General features: G+C 34.9%; 1 protein-coding gene across 1 annotated transcript; it reads left to right on the top strand.

Annotated features, from left to right (window-relative positions):
* The first annotated feature begins 13692 nt into the window (after window positions 1–13692).
* LOC104995136 (olfactory receptor 4P4-like) lies at window positions 13693–14595 on the top strand. Its single transcript, XM_010848876.1, has one exon. The coding sequence runs from the start codon at window positions 13693–13695 to the stop codon at window positions 14593–14595; it is 903 nt and encodes a 300-aa protein (XP_010847178.1).
* The last annotated feature ends 1867 nt before the right edge of the window (window positions 14596–16462 follow it).

A 16462-nucleotide genomic window follows, 5' to 3' on the forward strand; every position in this document is an offset into this window, starting at 1 on the left:
TCTTCTCTTGAGTACTTAGATGCATATCTAACGCTGTCCCCTCATTTGGCCATCTTCCTGTTATTATCACATTCACACACACCACGCACATACACACGTGAAAATAATCATTCCTCCTTGCCATGTTTTTCACATCATAAGCACAAAAGTTAAATTGTTTAGGCAGTAGAACACAATTATAAGTTTAGTTCAAGTAAAATGTAAAAATAACTTGGATTGTACATTACTTTGATATCATTAAATAATCAAAACTATGGTGGTAGTGGTTTAGTTGTTAAGTTGTGTCTGACTCTTGCAACACCATGGACTGTAGCTTGCTAGCTCTTCTGTCCATGGAATTTCCCAGGAAAGAATACTGGAGTGGATTGCCGTTTCCTTCTCCAGGGGATCTTCCCAACAGAGTGACTGAACCCACATCTCCTGCCATGTGGGCAGATTCTTTACTGACTGAGCCACCAGTGAGGCCCAATCAGAATTATAAAGATTATCTTATTCATTTACTTTATCCTCGCTATTGAAATTCTATTAGAACTTACTGTATAACTTGGATACAGTGCATAGCTGCAGTCTTAACTATACCGTTAAAATTTAAAACATGGTTTTTAAATATTTAGCATATTATTTTATTATGTTACTCTAAATTAAACATACAGAAATGATTAATTACTTATTATGTGCCAAATGTGGTAGTACTTTTTACAATTATTGTAGCATTAGAGAAGAATTTTGGCCAGAGTCAGATTCTAATATGCTAGTTACTAGTTGCCTATTGTCAAATTACCTCTTTCGTGCCTCTGTGGAAATAGTACTAGGACTCTTACCGCAGTTAGCTCTTTGTTATGATGGTTTTCAATTACCGCTATCATGCTTGCCATCATTAAAATTTGAATTATTAAATACAAAATGAGAAAGAGTTGACCCTGATGTCACTGAGTTCATAATCTATTGCAAAGATAAGAGACTACCAATATTTAACACACACACACACAAAGCCCAAATCAAAACAAACAAGCAAAAGCCTCAGACTGTCTATGAAAGGTAAATAAAATGATCTAGTGAACTTACATACTGGGATTGGAATGCGTTGGTTAGGGGTATGGATTTATTGCTGAAAAGAATAATATAATCTGGATAAATTTTGTGGAAATATAGATGTTTAAGTTAGGTCTAATTACATTTAAAATTTTTGAATGTAGTTCTTTAACGTCCTGTTGAAAAACCCAAACAAGCATTTTGGCCAACACAAAATTATAGTGAATGCTTTAGGTTTTTATTCCCTATGTAGAAAGTCAAAAACTAATTTTAAAACTTTTTGGTCACTGATCATAAAACCTACGTTTGATATTTAACATCATAAATTTGAAACAATCTAAAGGAACATATTTTATAAAGCACACTTGAAAAGCCATAGCAGAAGCAGATTAAAATCACCAGGGTTTATTTTTATCCACCCTGTTAAAGAATTGTTATAGGGACTGCCATTGGGACTGCACCTGGGTTCCTCCAGTGCCTTTAAATAGCTCTCCTGACTTCTTCATTGCAGATTTACCAGGAGCTCCCAAAGCCCGTGCATGTAGGGAGCTGGACTTGATGATGGAAGGGAAAAAGAGAAGAGAGAAAGGTCTATATGTGTTTGACAATTTTCCTGCAATTTTGTGACATAATTCTCATTCCTATTCTGAGTATACATAAAATGTTAAAATATTTATTTTAAATATAATTTGTACAAAGCATGAGATTTTTCATTGCTATTATCCCTTAAGATATTTATTATTATTTAGATTTAGGAGGTACTCGTGTGTGTGTGTGTGTGTGTGTGTGTGTGTATTTATAGGTTTCATGAGTTCAAGAAGTCAAGGATATTCACTCATATTGATTGGAATTGGTGATACTAAATATGTGAGTTCTCTTTTGTTTCCTTTTTATATATTTTCTTTCTTCTTTGTTTCTTTATACTTACATGCATAACTTTAAGTAGTCATCTCTTTAAATTGCTATAGCATCACCTATCCTTATCTACTTTTTAGTTCAAGGAAATTATTTTTCCAGAAATGTGTATTTTTAAAACTACATCTGCTTGGTAACTATGTCTTTTATAGCTTTAACAGCCTTTTAAGCTTATAAATTGTGTCACGTGACAATCTGTGATTTTAATATGTCACATAAGAACTTGAATTCTGTTTTAACAGAAATGGACACTAAAAATGCTATCTTGAAATTCTGATGTCAAACTTGGGATGGTTAGATGCTAGGATGGGAGGCTAAGATAATTCTGGAATGTTTTAAAATATGTTTTTGATAGAAAAGCAATGAGAAAACAAAGTTGAAAATGTTAAATCATTAAACAAGACAAGAAATAAGCAAAATAAAGATTATAAGAATGATGAAAATTAATTTATAAAAGATTTAGTTATTCACTTGATTTTTGAAAGGAATAATTTTTGCAACTGGAAAAAGCAGCTTGAAAACTACAGTTCTTCATTTTCTTAAGAGGAAAGAGATATTCATCAAATGTGAGGTTTTTTGTTTTTGTTTTTACCCTAAATCATGTAATCAGGGAGTGGCAAATCAGGAGCAGAACCTACATTTTTTGCCTTCCTGTGTCATAAGTCTGTAATATTTTGCAATAACGCCTGGTATTTAGAATGAATAGTGATAGTATAGGAAGAAATTTCATATGTTTTCAAATTGAAAAAACAACTGCTGAAAACTAAAAAAAACAACTAGTAAAATATGTAGATGAAATTGTTATTCTTTTGAAGGGTTCATTTCAGTTATTTCTAATTGTAAAAGAGATTATCATTTATAAAGTATTGGAGGTCTCCATAAATAAAGTTTTTTTAAATTTAAATTTATTTATTTTAATTGGAGGCTAATTACTTTACAATATTGTATTGGTTCTGCCACACATCAATACTAATGCATATATATGCAATTTAGAAAGATGGTAATGATAACCCTGTATGAGAGACAACAAAAGAGACACAGATGTATAGAACAGTCTTTTGGACTCTGTGGGAGAGGCAGAGGGTGGGGCAATTAGGGGGAATGGCACTGAAACATGTATAATATCATAAATAAAGTTTTAACCTTTATTTCTGTTCTTCCACTTGTAAAGTGGGTAATCCGATTACCTACTTTATATCCTGGTAGTTAATTTAAATATTTTATGACTTTTTTTTTAACAAGTGTTTTATTTTATTTATTTATTTATTTTTACTTTACAATATTGCATTGGTTTTGCCATACATCAACATGAATCCTCCACAGGTGTACACGTGTTCTATGATTTTATAGAAATCTGTACTCAGTGGCATGTTAAACTCACTGAAGAAAGAGTATTCCTTGAGTTCCCCTTGTCTTATAAATGGTGAAGGATTTATAGAATATTAGTCCTTTTTGAATTAATAATGAAAGAGTTACTATTTAGCTAATTATCACAATGTGTTAGATGCCCATATCTGTACCTAAATGCTTTATATGGATCTTTTAACTGGATTTTCACAAGAATCCTATGTAATAGGTACTATTATCATCACTGTTTTCAGATGAGAAAAATGCAAGGCTCATAGAATATGTAACTTGCCTAAGATTATTTAACAGTTAAGTAGCTGGCCACCTACTGGAACCCATTTAGTTGAACTCAAGCACTCTCCTTAACCATTGATAAGCTGTCTTTTGGGGGATATTACTGACAATTTTATTTTAGAAATTGAAGATTACTCAGTTCTCTTTTCTAAGAAACAGTTTCTTTGAGACTGAAGACACCAAGATGATCCTGAATATCAGGGGTTTAGTTTTTTTTTTTTTTTTCTCCTTTTTTTTCATTTTTATTGCTTTTTTGGAGATTGTGGTAAGGCAGACTGAGTTTTTTTTTCTTCTTTTTTTTTAAATTTGTATTCCTTTTTTGGAGATTGTGGTAAGGCAGAATGAGCCTTGGTTTCTTAACCATCTCTGTCAGGATGTTCTCCATGTAAATTTTTAAAATGAATATGTAACAGAGATGGTGTTTTCAGTTAATTAGAAGGAGTTTATATGATGACATTTCTAGTGAGTCCCTTGCATATCAAATACCTTTCATGTAGCACACCTTAATTATTTAGCATCCTCTGTTGCAAATTCACTATTTCCTGCTATTAAAGCTGTAAAAAGAGTCAGTGTTGGTTCAGCAAAACAAGGAGGTGTGAAAAAAGAGCAAATTTAAAATTTGATCGTTCAATAATAACAGCTATTAGATTTAACAAATGATCTTATAATTTAATTAAATCCTATCAGAACTACAAATGTATAACTAGGCTACTTAATGTTGCTACAAAACCCATGCCATGTAAAAGGAGAAGCAGATATTAGTATAAATGTAGATGTATATATAGATGTGTTTCATTTCCATATCTCAGATACCTCTTTGTGGAGAAGAGTTGGGGGGTGAAATGCACCAGTTTGTTATGTTTACATATTTAATTACAGCTGATGGCATCAATGTCTACATTTGTTGCATTCGTTAAAAAAAATTGATGTAATCAATGAGAAATAGGTTATATGTTTTTACTTAATTCTAGTAAAGGAGTGGGTTTATATTTTATTTTAGTCTCATTCATTATGTATTGTCAACTTCTTAAACCATATTACAAAATAAGAGATTTTAAATGAATTTTAATTATGGAAGAAATATTGACATTACACCTTCTTTAGCAAAGAAATCATTTATTGCATTATTCATTATATATTGACTCTTTTTTATTTCTTCTAGGTCCTTGTTAAACCTTTCATGCATCTTCTCAATCCTTGTCTCCAGGCTATTTATCTGTGATTCCATTTTAGTTTCAAGATTTTGGATCAATTTCACTATCATTATTTGGAATTCTTTATCAGGTAGATTCCCTATCTCTTCCTCTTGTGTTTGGTTTGGTGGGCATTTATCCTGTTCCTTTATCTGCTGGGTATTCCTCTGTCTCTTCATCTTGTTTAAATTGCTGAGTTTGGGGTGTCCTTTCTGTATTCTGGCAGTTTGTGGAGTTCTCTTTATTGTGGCATTTCCTCGCTGTGTGTGGGTTTGTACAGGTGGCTTGTCAGGGTTTCCTGATTAGGGAAGCTTGTGTCGGTGTTCTGGTGCATGGAGCTGTATTTCTTCTCTCTGGAGTGCAATGAAGTATCAAGTAATGAGTTATGAGACTGGAGCCTATTATACAGAGTGAAGTAAGCCAGAAGGAAAAACACCAATACAGGATACTAACGCATATATATGGAATTTAGAAAGATGATAACAATAACCCTGTGTACGAGACAGCAAAAGAGACACTGATGTATAGAACAGTCTTATGGACTCTGAGGGAGAGGGAGAGGGAGAGGGTGGGAAGATTTGGGAGAATAGCATTGAAACATGTAAAATATCATGTATGAAATGAGATGCCAGTCCAGGTTCGATGCACGATACTGGATGCTTGGGGCTAGTGCACTGGGATGACCCAGAGGGATGGTATGGGGAGGGAGGAGGGAGGAGGGTTCAGGATAGGGAACACATGTATACCTGTGGCGGATTCATTTTGATATTTGGCAAAACTAATACAATTATGTAAAGTTTAAAAATAAAATAAAAAGAGAAATAAAAATGCTGTTTACCACCTAAATCCCCTCTGGCCATCTCTCTCTTTGTTGCTGACAAGTAAATCTTTCCTCCACACTTGTCCACGTTAATTTATAAGTACAGAGGTTCTGATAACAACTGCACAATATTCAGTGGACATGATTTTTTGTTTTTTTTTTAACATATAGGTAGTATACTTTGATTATCCCTGTGTACTTTATTATGTTTTTATTCAAAATATATCTTAGTGATTTATATCATGGTAGATGTGCCACATGTATTCAACATTAAAATTTCTTCCTAGTTTTCCTAATAAAAATATAGCATATCTTATTTCTATTCTATTTTCAAATATTTAGGCCATTTCTTTCTTTCTTTTTTAATGGAGACAAGTCTGCAATGAATGTTTTTGCGTAGTTTCAGGGGAAGTTGCTCTGGGTTGCACATCAAAATTTTACATGCACAAACTTTTTATTTTTATGAAGTTGATGAATGGAGATAGTATCTCATTGTTTATTCTGCATTACTCTGATTTTAAGGAGATTGCATATTTTCATACACATCTGATTGGCTACTAGTAGCTTCCTTTCTATGCATTGCCCAAGTAGATAGGTCTACATTTATAATCATCAATATATTATTTTTATATAAGATAATATAGCTTGTTTCCTAAGAAAGTGTCTAAAAATATGTTTGGTAAAATTGTCTTCTGGAAAAGACTTTTAGAAAGTGATTCTGAAGACATTTTGTAAGCTGTACCGAATTCTGTATTGTTTATGGCTGGCAAAAAGAGAAGGAGATAGAAATGTCTAATATTACTATATCATAAAAGCAAAGGAAGGCACTGCTATTGTTTATATGCATTTTAAAAATACTATGTATGACATAACCAAATATAATTGCTTTCTGACAAAAAAAGAAAACTAGGCTATATATCTTGAAATTATTGACTTAAAGGATTTATATTTATCTAATTTTGTCACTTTTTTGCTTCTCACTTATTTGTTTTTAATTGGAAGATATTTTCTTTACAATATTGCATTGGTTTTTGCCATATGTCACCATGAATCAGCCATAGAGACAGGGATCATTTTGCCTTTTTTTTTTTTTTTGTGATGACAATAGTATTTTTTTTTTTGATGTTCAAGCTGGTTTTATTTATTTATTTTTTTTATTTATTTTAAATTTTTAAAAGAAAATCCATCCTGAACCCTCCTCCCTCCTCCTTCCCCATACCATCCCTCTGGGTCGTCCCAGTGCACCAGTCCCAAGCATCCAGCATCGTGCATTGAACCTGGACTGGCATCTCATTTCATACATGACATTTCACATGTTTCAATGCCATTCTCCCAAATCTTACCACCCTCTCCCTCTCCCTCAGAGTCCATAAGCCTGTTCTATACATCAGTGTCTCTTTTGCTGTCTCTTATACAGGATTATCGTTACCATCTTTCTAAATTCCATATATATGCGTTAGTATACTGTATTGGTGTTTGTCCTTCTGGCTTACTTCACTCTGTATAATAGGCTCCAGTTTCATCCACCTCATTAGAACTGATTCAAATGTATTCTTTTTAATGGCTGAGTAATACTCCATTGTGTATATGTACCACTGCTTTCTTATCCATTCATCTGCTGATGGACATCTAGGTTGCTTCCATGTCCTGGCTATTATAAACAGTGCTGCAATGAACATTGGGGTACACGTGTCTCTTTCCCTTCTGGTTTCCTCAGTGTGTATGCCCAGCAGTGGGACTGCTGGAACATAAGGCAGTTCTATTTCCAGTTTTTTAAGGAATCTCCACACTGTTCTCCATAGTGGCTGTACTAGTTTGCATTCCCACCAACAGTGTAAGAGGGTTCCCTCTTCTCCACACCCTCTTCAGCATTTATTATTTGTAGACTTTTGGATCGCAGCCATTCTGACTGGTGTGAAATGGTATCTCATAGTGGTTTTGATTTGCATTTCTCTGATAATGAGTGATGTTGAGCATCTTAAGAAGACATTTTGCCATTTTTAAAAATATTTTGTCCATATTGGATTTTATCATGCAGAAAATTTAAATGTACTATATGATTCTTTATGAATCTGCTTTAGTACTTTGCTTTACAAATTTCCCATGCTATGATAGAAATTCTTTCTAATTATTTTTCAAACACTTTTTCTAATTTTGCTTGGTACATTTATACCTTTCTATTATCTGGAATATAATCTTTTTTTTTTTTTTGGAATATAATCTTTTTATGTGCCCTATGAGGTGCTTTTTTTTCCTCAAGAGAGTAATTCAAAGTCCTCACACCTAGTTACTGAAAAGTCCATTATTTTACATCAACTTGAAATTTCAATAAAACATAGACTAAATTTCAACATATTTATATGTTTACTTATTGACTATGTTCAAGCAAAGCAATTTGTCTTTAGCAATTACTCTTTAATTGCCATAGTTTTATAATATGTTTCAATTCTGAAAGGTATGCCTTTCTTTTGTGTACTTTCTTTTAAAAAGTTAGGTTAACTATGTTGGTTATTAACTGTTTCTGAAGTTTGAAATCAAATTCTCAAATTTGGGAAAAACTGTCAGAACTTTTGTTTTAATTGCTGAATGTATTGATTAATTTAGAAAAAATTAACATTCCTTTAATGTCAGATGGAGTAAAGTGCAGTATTCAATTGCTCTTATAGCATTTCAGAAACACATGTATCAATGCATAAGCTTTATCTTTTCATGAAATGGAACTTTGAGTGTAATAGTTTTGTGATACATTTTATAGCAGGTTGCATATAGGAAGAGATGTAGTGTTATCTTTTGCACCAAAGAGAAATTTCATTTTAATTAAAATATTCTATGACTTGGTCCTGTGAGCATGTAATGAGCCTGTTTTTGTTTTTTGTTTTTGTTTTTTTTTTTAAGATTTTCAATTCATAGAGGCACAAGATGATGAAAGACATTGAGTGAAAAAGAATCTTTGTTTGCAGTCTGCCCCTCCATTCATGAAGCTGTCATAAAAGGAGCTGCTAGAAAGTGGGACTAAAGGACAAAAATGATGAACTTTCCTATGTTAGGCTGGAAAGTGAACTGGGAAATAGGTTAATTACCGGAAGGCAAAATGTACTGCTCAGCTGCTCAGTCGTGTTTGACTCTTTGTGACCCCGTTGAGTATAGCCCCTCAAGCTCCTCTGTGTGTGAAATTTTCTAGGCAAGAAAACTGGAGTAAGTTGCCATTTCCTAGTCCAAGGGATCTTCCTGACCCAGGGATCAAACCTGCATCTCTCGCATCTCCTGCGTTGGCAGGATTCTTTATCACTTGTCCCACTGGGGAAGCCAAATGTACCAGAAACTTATACAATGGAGTATATTTTCCCCAAAGAGGTGTTCGTTGCTCTTTCTTGCCCTCCATTTTGAAACTGTTCTTGAGAAAATTTAAGACACTGTCTGAAATTGTCACCCAGAAGTTCCATATTTAAAATTATGACCTCATTGAAATCTAATGACGTTATTAAACTGTCAGAATTTAGCATACATTTAGTTACTGAGGAGGACTAAGAATTTTAGTGATCCTCCTGCCCTTGAAGAACAAAAAGCCTCTATGCTATTTTATATGTACCAGAGACTGAAAAATCACTCTTAAGGTAGAATAATGAAATTTTGTCTAAAACTTGACCCTCCCCCAATGTTTCATCTTTTATTTGTTCTGCCTTTCATAGTAGATGTGAGACTGAGGGATTTGCCATAATTGCATAAGTTAATTTTTCTTGGAATATAATTGCTTTACAATGTTGTGTTAGTTTCTGCTGCACAATGAAGTGAATCAGCTATATGAATACATATATTTCCTCTCTTGAGTCTGCCTTCCACCTACCCATCACACTCATTTGCATCATCACAGAGCGTCAAGCTGAGTTTCCTGTCTTTTATAGTGTGTTCCCACTAGCTAGCTAGCTATTTTACACATGGTGGTACATATATGTCAATCTTAATCCCCCAATGTATTTCACCTTCACCTTCCTCCACTGTGTCCACATGTCCATTCTCTATTGTCTATGTCTTTATTTCTGCCTTGGAAATATGTTCATCTGTACCATTTTTCTAGATTTCTTATATATAATTATTAATATGAAATATTTCCTTTTCTCTTTTCTGACATTTCATTCTGTTTGACAGACCCTAGGTCTATCCACATCTCTACAAATGACCCTATTCTGTCATTTTTATGGCTGAGTAATATTCCATTGTGCATATGTACCACATCTTCTTTATCGACTCACCTGTCATTGGGCGTTTAGGCTGTTTCCATGCCCTGGCTATAGTAAAAAGGCTGCAATAAATACTGTGGTACATGTGTCTTTTTGAATTGTGGTTCTCTAAGAGTATATGCCCAGGAGTAGGCTTGTTGGTTCATAATGTAGTTCTATGGTTGGTTTCTTTAAGGAATATTCATACTGTTCTCTACAGTGGCTGTATCAACTTACATTCCCTCTAACCAAGAAAGAAGGTATCCTTTTCTCCATACTCCCTCTAGCATTTATTGTTTGTAAATTTTTTTGATAATGGCCGTTCTGACCGTTGTGAGGTGAAACCTCATTGTAGTTTTGGTTTTCATTTCTCTAATAATTAGTGATATTGAACATCTTTTTATGTGTCTCTTGATCATCTGTATGTTTTCTTTAGAGAGATGTCTCTTTAGGTTTTCTGCTCATTTTTTGATAGCTGTTTGCATTTTGATATTGAACTCCATGAGCTGTTTGTGTATTTTGGAGATTAATCCTTTGTCTGTTGCTCCATTTGCAAATGCTTTCTCCTATTCTGAATGTTATCTTCCCATTTTGCTTATGGTTTCCTTTGCTGTACAAATGCTTTTGAGTTTAATTAGGACCTATTTGCTTTTTTTTTTTTCATTAAGCTAGGAAGTGGGACAAAAGTCTTGCTATGTTAAAGAGTATTTCTCCTATGTGTTCTTCTAACAATTGTATAGTGTCCAATCTTACATATAGGTATTTAGTCCATTTTGATTTTATTTTTGTGTATGATATAGTAGGCAAGCTTTCCCAAAACCATTACCAAAGAGACTGACTTTTCTCATTGTATATTCATGCCTCGTGCATTAGGTGTCATGCATTAGGTGCTCATAGGTATGTGGGCTTATTTCTGAGCTTCTATCATGTATCATTTGTCTACATTTTTGTGCCAGTAAAATTCTGTCTTGATTACTCTAGCTTTGCAGTATAGTTTGAAGTCATGGAGTCTGATACCTCAGCTCTGTATTTCTTTCACAAAATATTCAGAGTCTTTTTTGTTTCCATCAGTCAGTTCAGTTCAGTTAGTCACTCAGTCATATATGACTCTTTGAAACCCCATCGACTGTGTTTCCATACAAATTGCAAAAATTTTTGTTCTAATTCTATGAAGAATGCTATTGGTAATTTGATAGGGATTGCATGGAATCTATAGGTTGATTTGAATAGTATATTCATTTTCACAATATTTATTCTTCCAATCCAAAAACATAGTATATTTATTCATCTGTTTGTATCACATTTGGTTTCTTTCATTTCGGTGTTTTAGTTTTCTGAGAATAGGTCTTTTGCTTCATTAGGTAGGTTTATTCCTAGGCATTTTATTCTTTATGTTGCAGTGATAAATGGGGTTGTCTCCTTAATTTTTCTTTCTGCTCTTTCATTGTTTGTGTATAGGAATGCAGGGGATTTCTGTGCATTAGTTTTATATCTTTCAACTTTACCACATTTGTTGATTAGCTCCAGTAGTTTTCTGGTGACACCTTTAGGATTTTCTATATGTAATATTATGTCATTTGCAAGCAGATAGTTTTACCTCTTCTTTTCCAATTTATATTCTTTTCTTTATCTTCCCAGATTGCCATGCCTGGAACTTCACAAACTATTTTGAGTAATAAGGGTGAGAGTGGACATCCTTGTCTTGTTCATGATTTTAGGGGAATGCTTTCACCACTGAGAATGGTATTTACTCTATATTTGTCATAGATGGTCTTTACTATCTTGAGGTAGGTTCCTTCTATGCTGACTTTCTGAAGAGTTTTTATCATAAGTATGTGTTGAATGTTGTCAATTTTTTTTTCTACTTCTATTGAGATGCTTCAGTCAGTTCAGTCACTCAGTTGTGTCAAACCCTTTGTGACCCCATGGATTGCAGCACACCAGGCTTCCTTGTCCATCACCAACTTCTGGAGCTTACTCAAACTCATGTCCACGGAATCGGTGATGCCATCCAACCATCTCATCCTTTGTTGTCACCTTCTCCTCTTGCCTTCAATCTTTTCCAGCATGAGGGTCTTTTCAAATGAGTCAGCTCTTAGCATCAGGTGGCCAAAGTATTGGAGCTTCAACTTCAGCATCAGTCCTTCCAATGAATATTCAGGACTTATTTCCTTTAGGATTGATTGGTTGGATCTCCTTGTAATCCAAGGAAGTCTCAACAGTCTTCTCCAACACCATAGTTCAGAAGCATCAGTTATTCAGCGCTCAGCTTTCTTTGCGGTCCAACTCTAACATCTATACATGACTACTGGAAAAACCATAGCTTTGATTAGATGGACCTTTGTCAGCAGGGAAATGTCTCTGCTTTCAAATATGCTAAGTTTATTCTTTAATTTGTTAATATGGGGTATCACCTGGCTAGAGAAGTTCCTTTAGCTTTTGTTGTAAAGCTAATTTGGTGTTGCAGAATTCTCTTAGCTTTTGCTTGTCAGTAAAGCTTTTGATTTCTCTCTCAAATCTAAGATCTTTGTTGGGCAAAGTAAAGTTGGTTGTAGAATTTTCTCTTTCATCACTTTAAATAGATCCTATCACTCCCTTCTCATCTGCAGAGTTTCTGCTGAAAAAATCAGCTGATAGCCTTAAGGGGGTTTCTTATACACTGTTTTTTGCTTTTCCCTTTCAGTTTTAATATTTTTTATTTGCATTTGCTTCTTATTACTTTGATTAATACTGTTTTGGTGTGTTTCTCCTACAGTTGATCCTGTGTGGGAGGAACTGTCAGAGCTTCTTAGACTTGAGTGGCCATTTCCTTTCCCACATTAAAGAAGTTTTCAAGTATAACCTTTTCAAATATCTTTTCAGTCTCTTTCTTTTTTCCTTCTTCTTCCTGAGACCCCCTAAAATTTGAATATTAGTGTGTTTAGTGTTGTCTCAGAGTTCTCTGAGATTGACTTCATTTTTTTTTTAATTTTGTGTTTGCTCTGCTCCTCAGTAGTCATTTCCATCATTCTATCTTCAAGCTCAATTACTCATTTTTTAAGCCACAGTTATTCTGCTACTGATTCCTTCTAATGTACTTTTCCTCTCAGTTATTGTGCCCTTCATCTCCACATGTTTTCCTTAGTCATTCTATGTTTTTATTGAACATTTCTTGTATTTTCTCAATCTTTGTTTACACTCTATTTTTTTGTGATTTTGGATCATCTTTACTGTTATTACTCTAAATTCTTTTCTCATGTAGTTTAAAGAATATGAGTATATTTTCTCTTTATATATTTGGTTTTGTAGGTTTTTTTCCTTGCTCCTTTGTCTGTAACATATTTTTTGTTGCCTCTTTTTTTTTTTTTTCTTTCTTTTCTTTCTCTTTCTCTCTCTTTTTTTCTTTTGGTGGACGGGACTGTATTCCTGTTTTACTGATTATTTGGCCCAAGGTTTCCAGCACTGGGGTTTGCAGAGAGTTGTGTAGAGCCAGCGTGCTGAAATGTGGACCTCTGGGAGACCACACTGGAGTTAATATTCTCCAGTCACTCAGAGGTTCCTCCAATCTGCTTGGGCGTTGACATCCCCACCACTGTCAGCTAGGTTCCCTAAGGTGGGGAGAGGCAGACTCTGCATTCTCCTTGGCTCCACCTCAGTAAATCGATTATTTTTTGCTATCATTATCACTATATGTCTTCTCTAATAGACTTTATGTGTGTGCATTTTGTATACTGTGGTACCCTTCACAGCAGTTATAATGTTTATATCATTTGGAGGCATCAATATATATTTATTGACTAGATGAATGACTTTTGAAATACATAAATAACTTGAAAAAGTTGTGTGTTTCAGGTATACTAACTTGCCCTTTTAAATGATCAAATCCACAGAAGCAATGGGACATGAAAATATCACAGAATTTATCCTCCTGGGGCTTTTTACTGATGAGAATGTGAAAGCTTCCTGCTTTGTGCTGTTTTTACTTTGCTATATTGCGATTCTCTCAGGGAATCTGCTCATTCTTCTCACCATCAGGGGCAGCTGCCTCAGTGAACAGCCCATGTACTTTTTCATCAGCTATTTGTCCTTGATGGATGTCTGCTTCACCTCTACAGTGGCACCCAAATTGATCATTGACTCGCTGGCCCAGCAGAAGACCATCTCCTACAACAGCTGCATGGCCCAGATGTTTTATGCCCACTTCTTTGGAGCCACTGAGATCTTCATCTTGGTGGCCATGGCCTATGACCGCTATGCTGCCATCTGCAGACCTCTTCACTACATGGTTATCATGAACAGACAGGTGTGCTATGTCCTTGTAATGGCTTCTGCTATGGGAGCCTTTAGCCATTCAATCATGCAAGTATTAATTATTATTGGACTTCCTTTCTGTGGCCCCAATCAAATAGACCACTATTTCTGTGATGTATTCCCTTTGCTGAAGCTGGCCTGCACGGACACTAGACTGTGGGTGATTGCAATCATTACCACCACAGGGGTGTTGTCCATTTTGACCTTTGTTGCCTTGGTGATTTCCTACATCATCATTCTGTCCACCCTGAGGACTCGCTCATCTGAGGGCTGCCGCAAAGCCCTCTCCACCTGTGGCTCACACATCACTGTGGTCTTCATGTTCTTTTTGCCCCTCATCTTCACCTATGTCCCCACGGCTGATTCTGTCAGGAACGACAAGGTCTTTGCCCTGTTTTACACCATGATTGTCCCCATGTTCAACCCTCTTATCTACACCCTGAGAAACACAGACATGAAGAATGCCATGAGGAAAGTGTGGGGCTGAGATAAACTCTCTGCAGGAAAATGAAGCCTCTGGCTGTCCTGCCCTTTGTTGGATCTAGTTTTATCCACACAATTGTTAATGTTGACAAGAACAACAAATACAGAAGGATCGTGTGCTGTCATTCAAAGCTGAAACCCTGAAGTGTGAAGCCTCCATCAGCCACTCTCCTTCTATCACTTGACTGAGACTGCCTACAAGGGGAGTGGATCAGATGCCCTTTGGGTCCTTTCCAGCTCTGACATTCTGGAACATTCTGTCCTTTGTATTCCCTGATATGACGAGTGCATTTCAGCACTTTTTTTCAGGAAAAGTTGTGAAGACTACATGGTTGGCTTTTCTGACCTCTTTCAGGAAACAGATAATCTTGAGTGAGACATCTCTCACAGAGCTTTCTTAAAACACTTTTTTTTTGAGGACTCCACTGCAATAATTTCAAAAAAGCAATGCCAAAAGTTTTACAAGTGTTGTATACTTTTTTTTTTTACATTAGCAAATCCTGCAGCTAAAACAATGTGTTAGATATAATTATTCTACTTAAACTACTCTTACAGAAATTGTAATTAAAGCTTAGTATCTTATTGTAGGTAATTAAAAGTCTTGAAAAATGAGAAATTGTTTTCATTTTTATAAATGCAATTCTATGACCATATTTATTACTTTGTTTAAACAATCTTCCTAAGTATATAAACTGATGCTCTTTGTAAATGTGCAACATGGAATATCTCCCATTCTGTGAAATGTCATGAACTTAAGAAGGCATATAGTTGAAGAAATGGATGCTCCTGGGATGCATTTTGTTAATCCTTGCTCTCATTATGCTAATACTGTATTTTGATGGTGTGTTCCATTAGTCAAACTAGGTAAATCTGTCTCGTTTTCCATCAGACAGGTTTTCATTCTACGGATAAATAAAGGTGATTAGGCAACGAAACACTTATAGCCAGCTGACAACTGGGACATAAGCTAAAATCTTTTTGGGCACATTCAGGTGTTTCCTTAACTTAGACAAGAATCTTCAATCTTCATGAATTTTGAAGAGAATTCTGAGGTCAGGATTCTGATCTCAGACATCTCTTAGGTGTTTAGGGTCATCTAAGACTTGGAGGGTGTGTTCACCAAGTTCTCAAGTATGAGAGACACAGACTTCTTATCTTCTGGGGCTCCATCTTCTTCACCATTGACCCCACTAAGAAATAGTGTACTCTTAAAGAATTACCATCCCTTGTCCAACAGGAATCTGCATTCTAAAATGAAGTATACATATTCAGAAATTAGGTATATGTTGAAGATTTCAGCAACAGTGTTTCTCTTCCAAGAAGTTCCTGACATATGTACTGCTTGAAAATTTAGGAGTCTTAGAACATAAGGGGTGGAAGAAAAATAATGGAATATCTAGCAAAGGAGAAGACAGTAGCAAAGCAAGTCAGGGTTTCTTTTTGAAGTAGGTCTGGTGGTGACTACTCTCTGGTGTATTATCTGATTCAGGAGGGTAAAGTAGAACAGAAATGTTATAGCTGCATGGGCAGATAATTCAAGTATTTATTTTTCATAAGCTTGCCATTGATGCTCAGTTAGGCCACTTTTTTATTGTGAAAAATTCACTATTGATTTTTTTTTTTTCCCAGAAGATGGCAGATCTTTAAGAATCTGTTTGAATATGGCTTGGATTTACCTATTGTTAACTCTCTTCTGCAATTTATCAACAAAGGAGGGGTGAAAATGAATCTACCCAAGTGTGATTATCACTATATCCTTCTCTTTCCACATATTTATTCATTGAAAAATAGAGGGAGGGAGACTTGCTGCAGACTTAGTTATTTAGAATTTGTTCTGTGTTTATACAACCAATCTCCTCCACATTCTCTCT

Source organism: Bison bison, unplaced genomic scaffold, assembly GCF_000754665.1.
Source record: "Bison bison bison isolate TAMUID 2011002044 unplaced genomic scaffold, Bison_UMD1.0 scf7180017864277, whole genome shotgun sequence".
In the NCBI taxonomy this organism is placed as follows: Eukaryota; Metazoa; Chordata; class Mammalia; order Artiodactyla; family Bovidae; genus Bison; species Bison bison.

Excerpts from the sequence above, each read along its gene's own strand:
- LOC104995136 (XM_010848876.1), top strand. The coding sequence starts at position 13,693 with ATGGGACATGAAAATATCACAGAATTTATCCTCCTGGGGCTTTTTACT.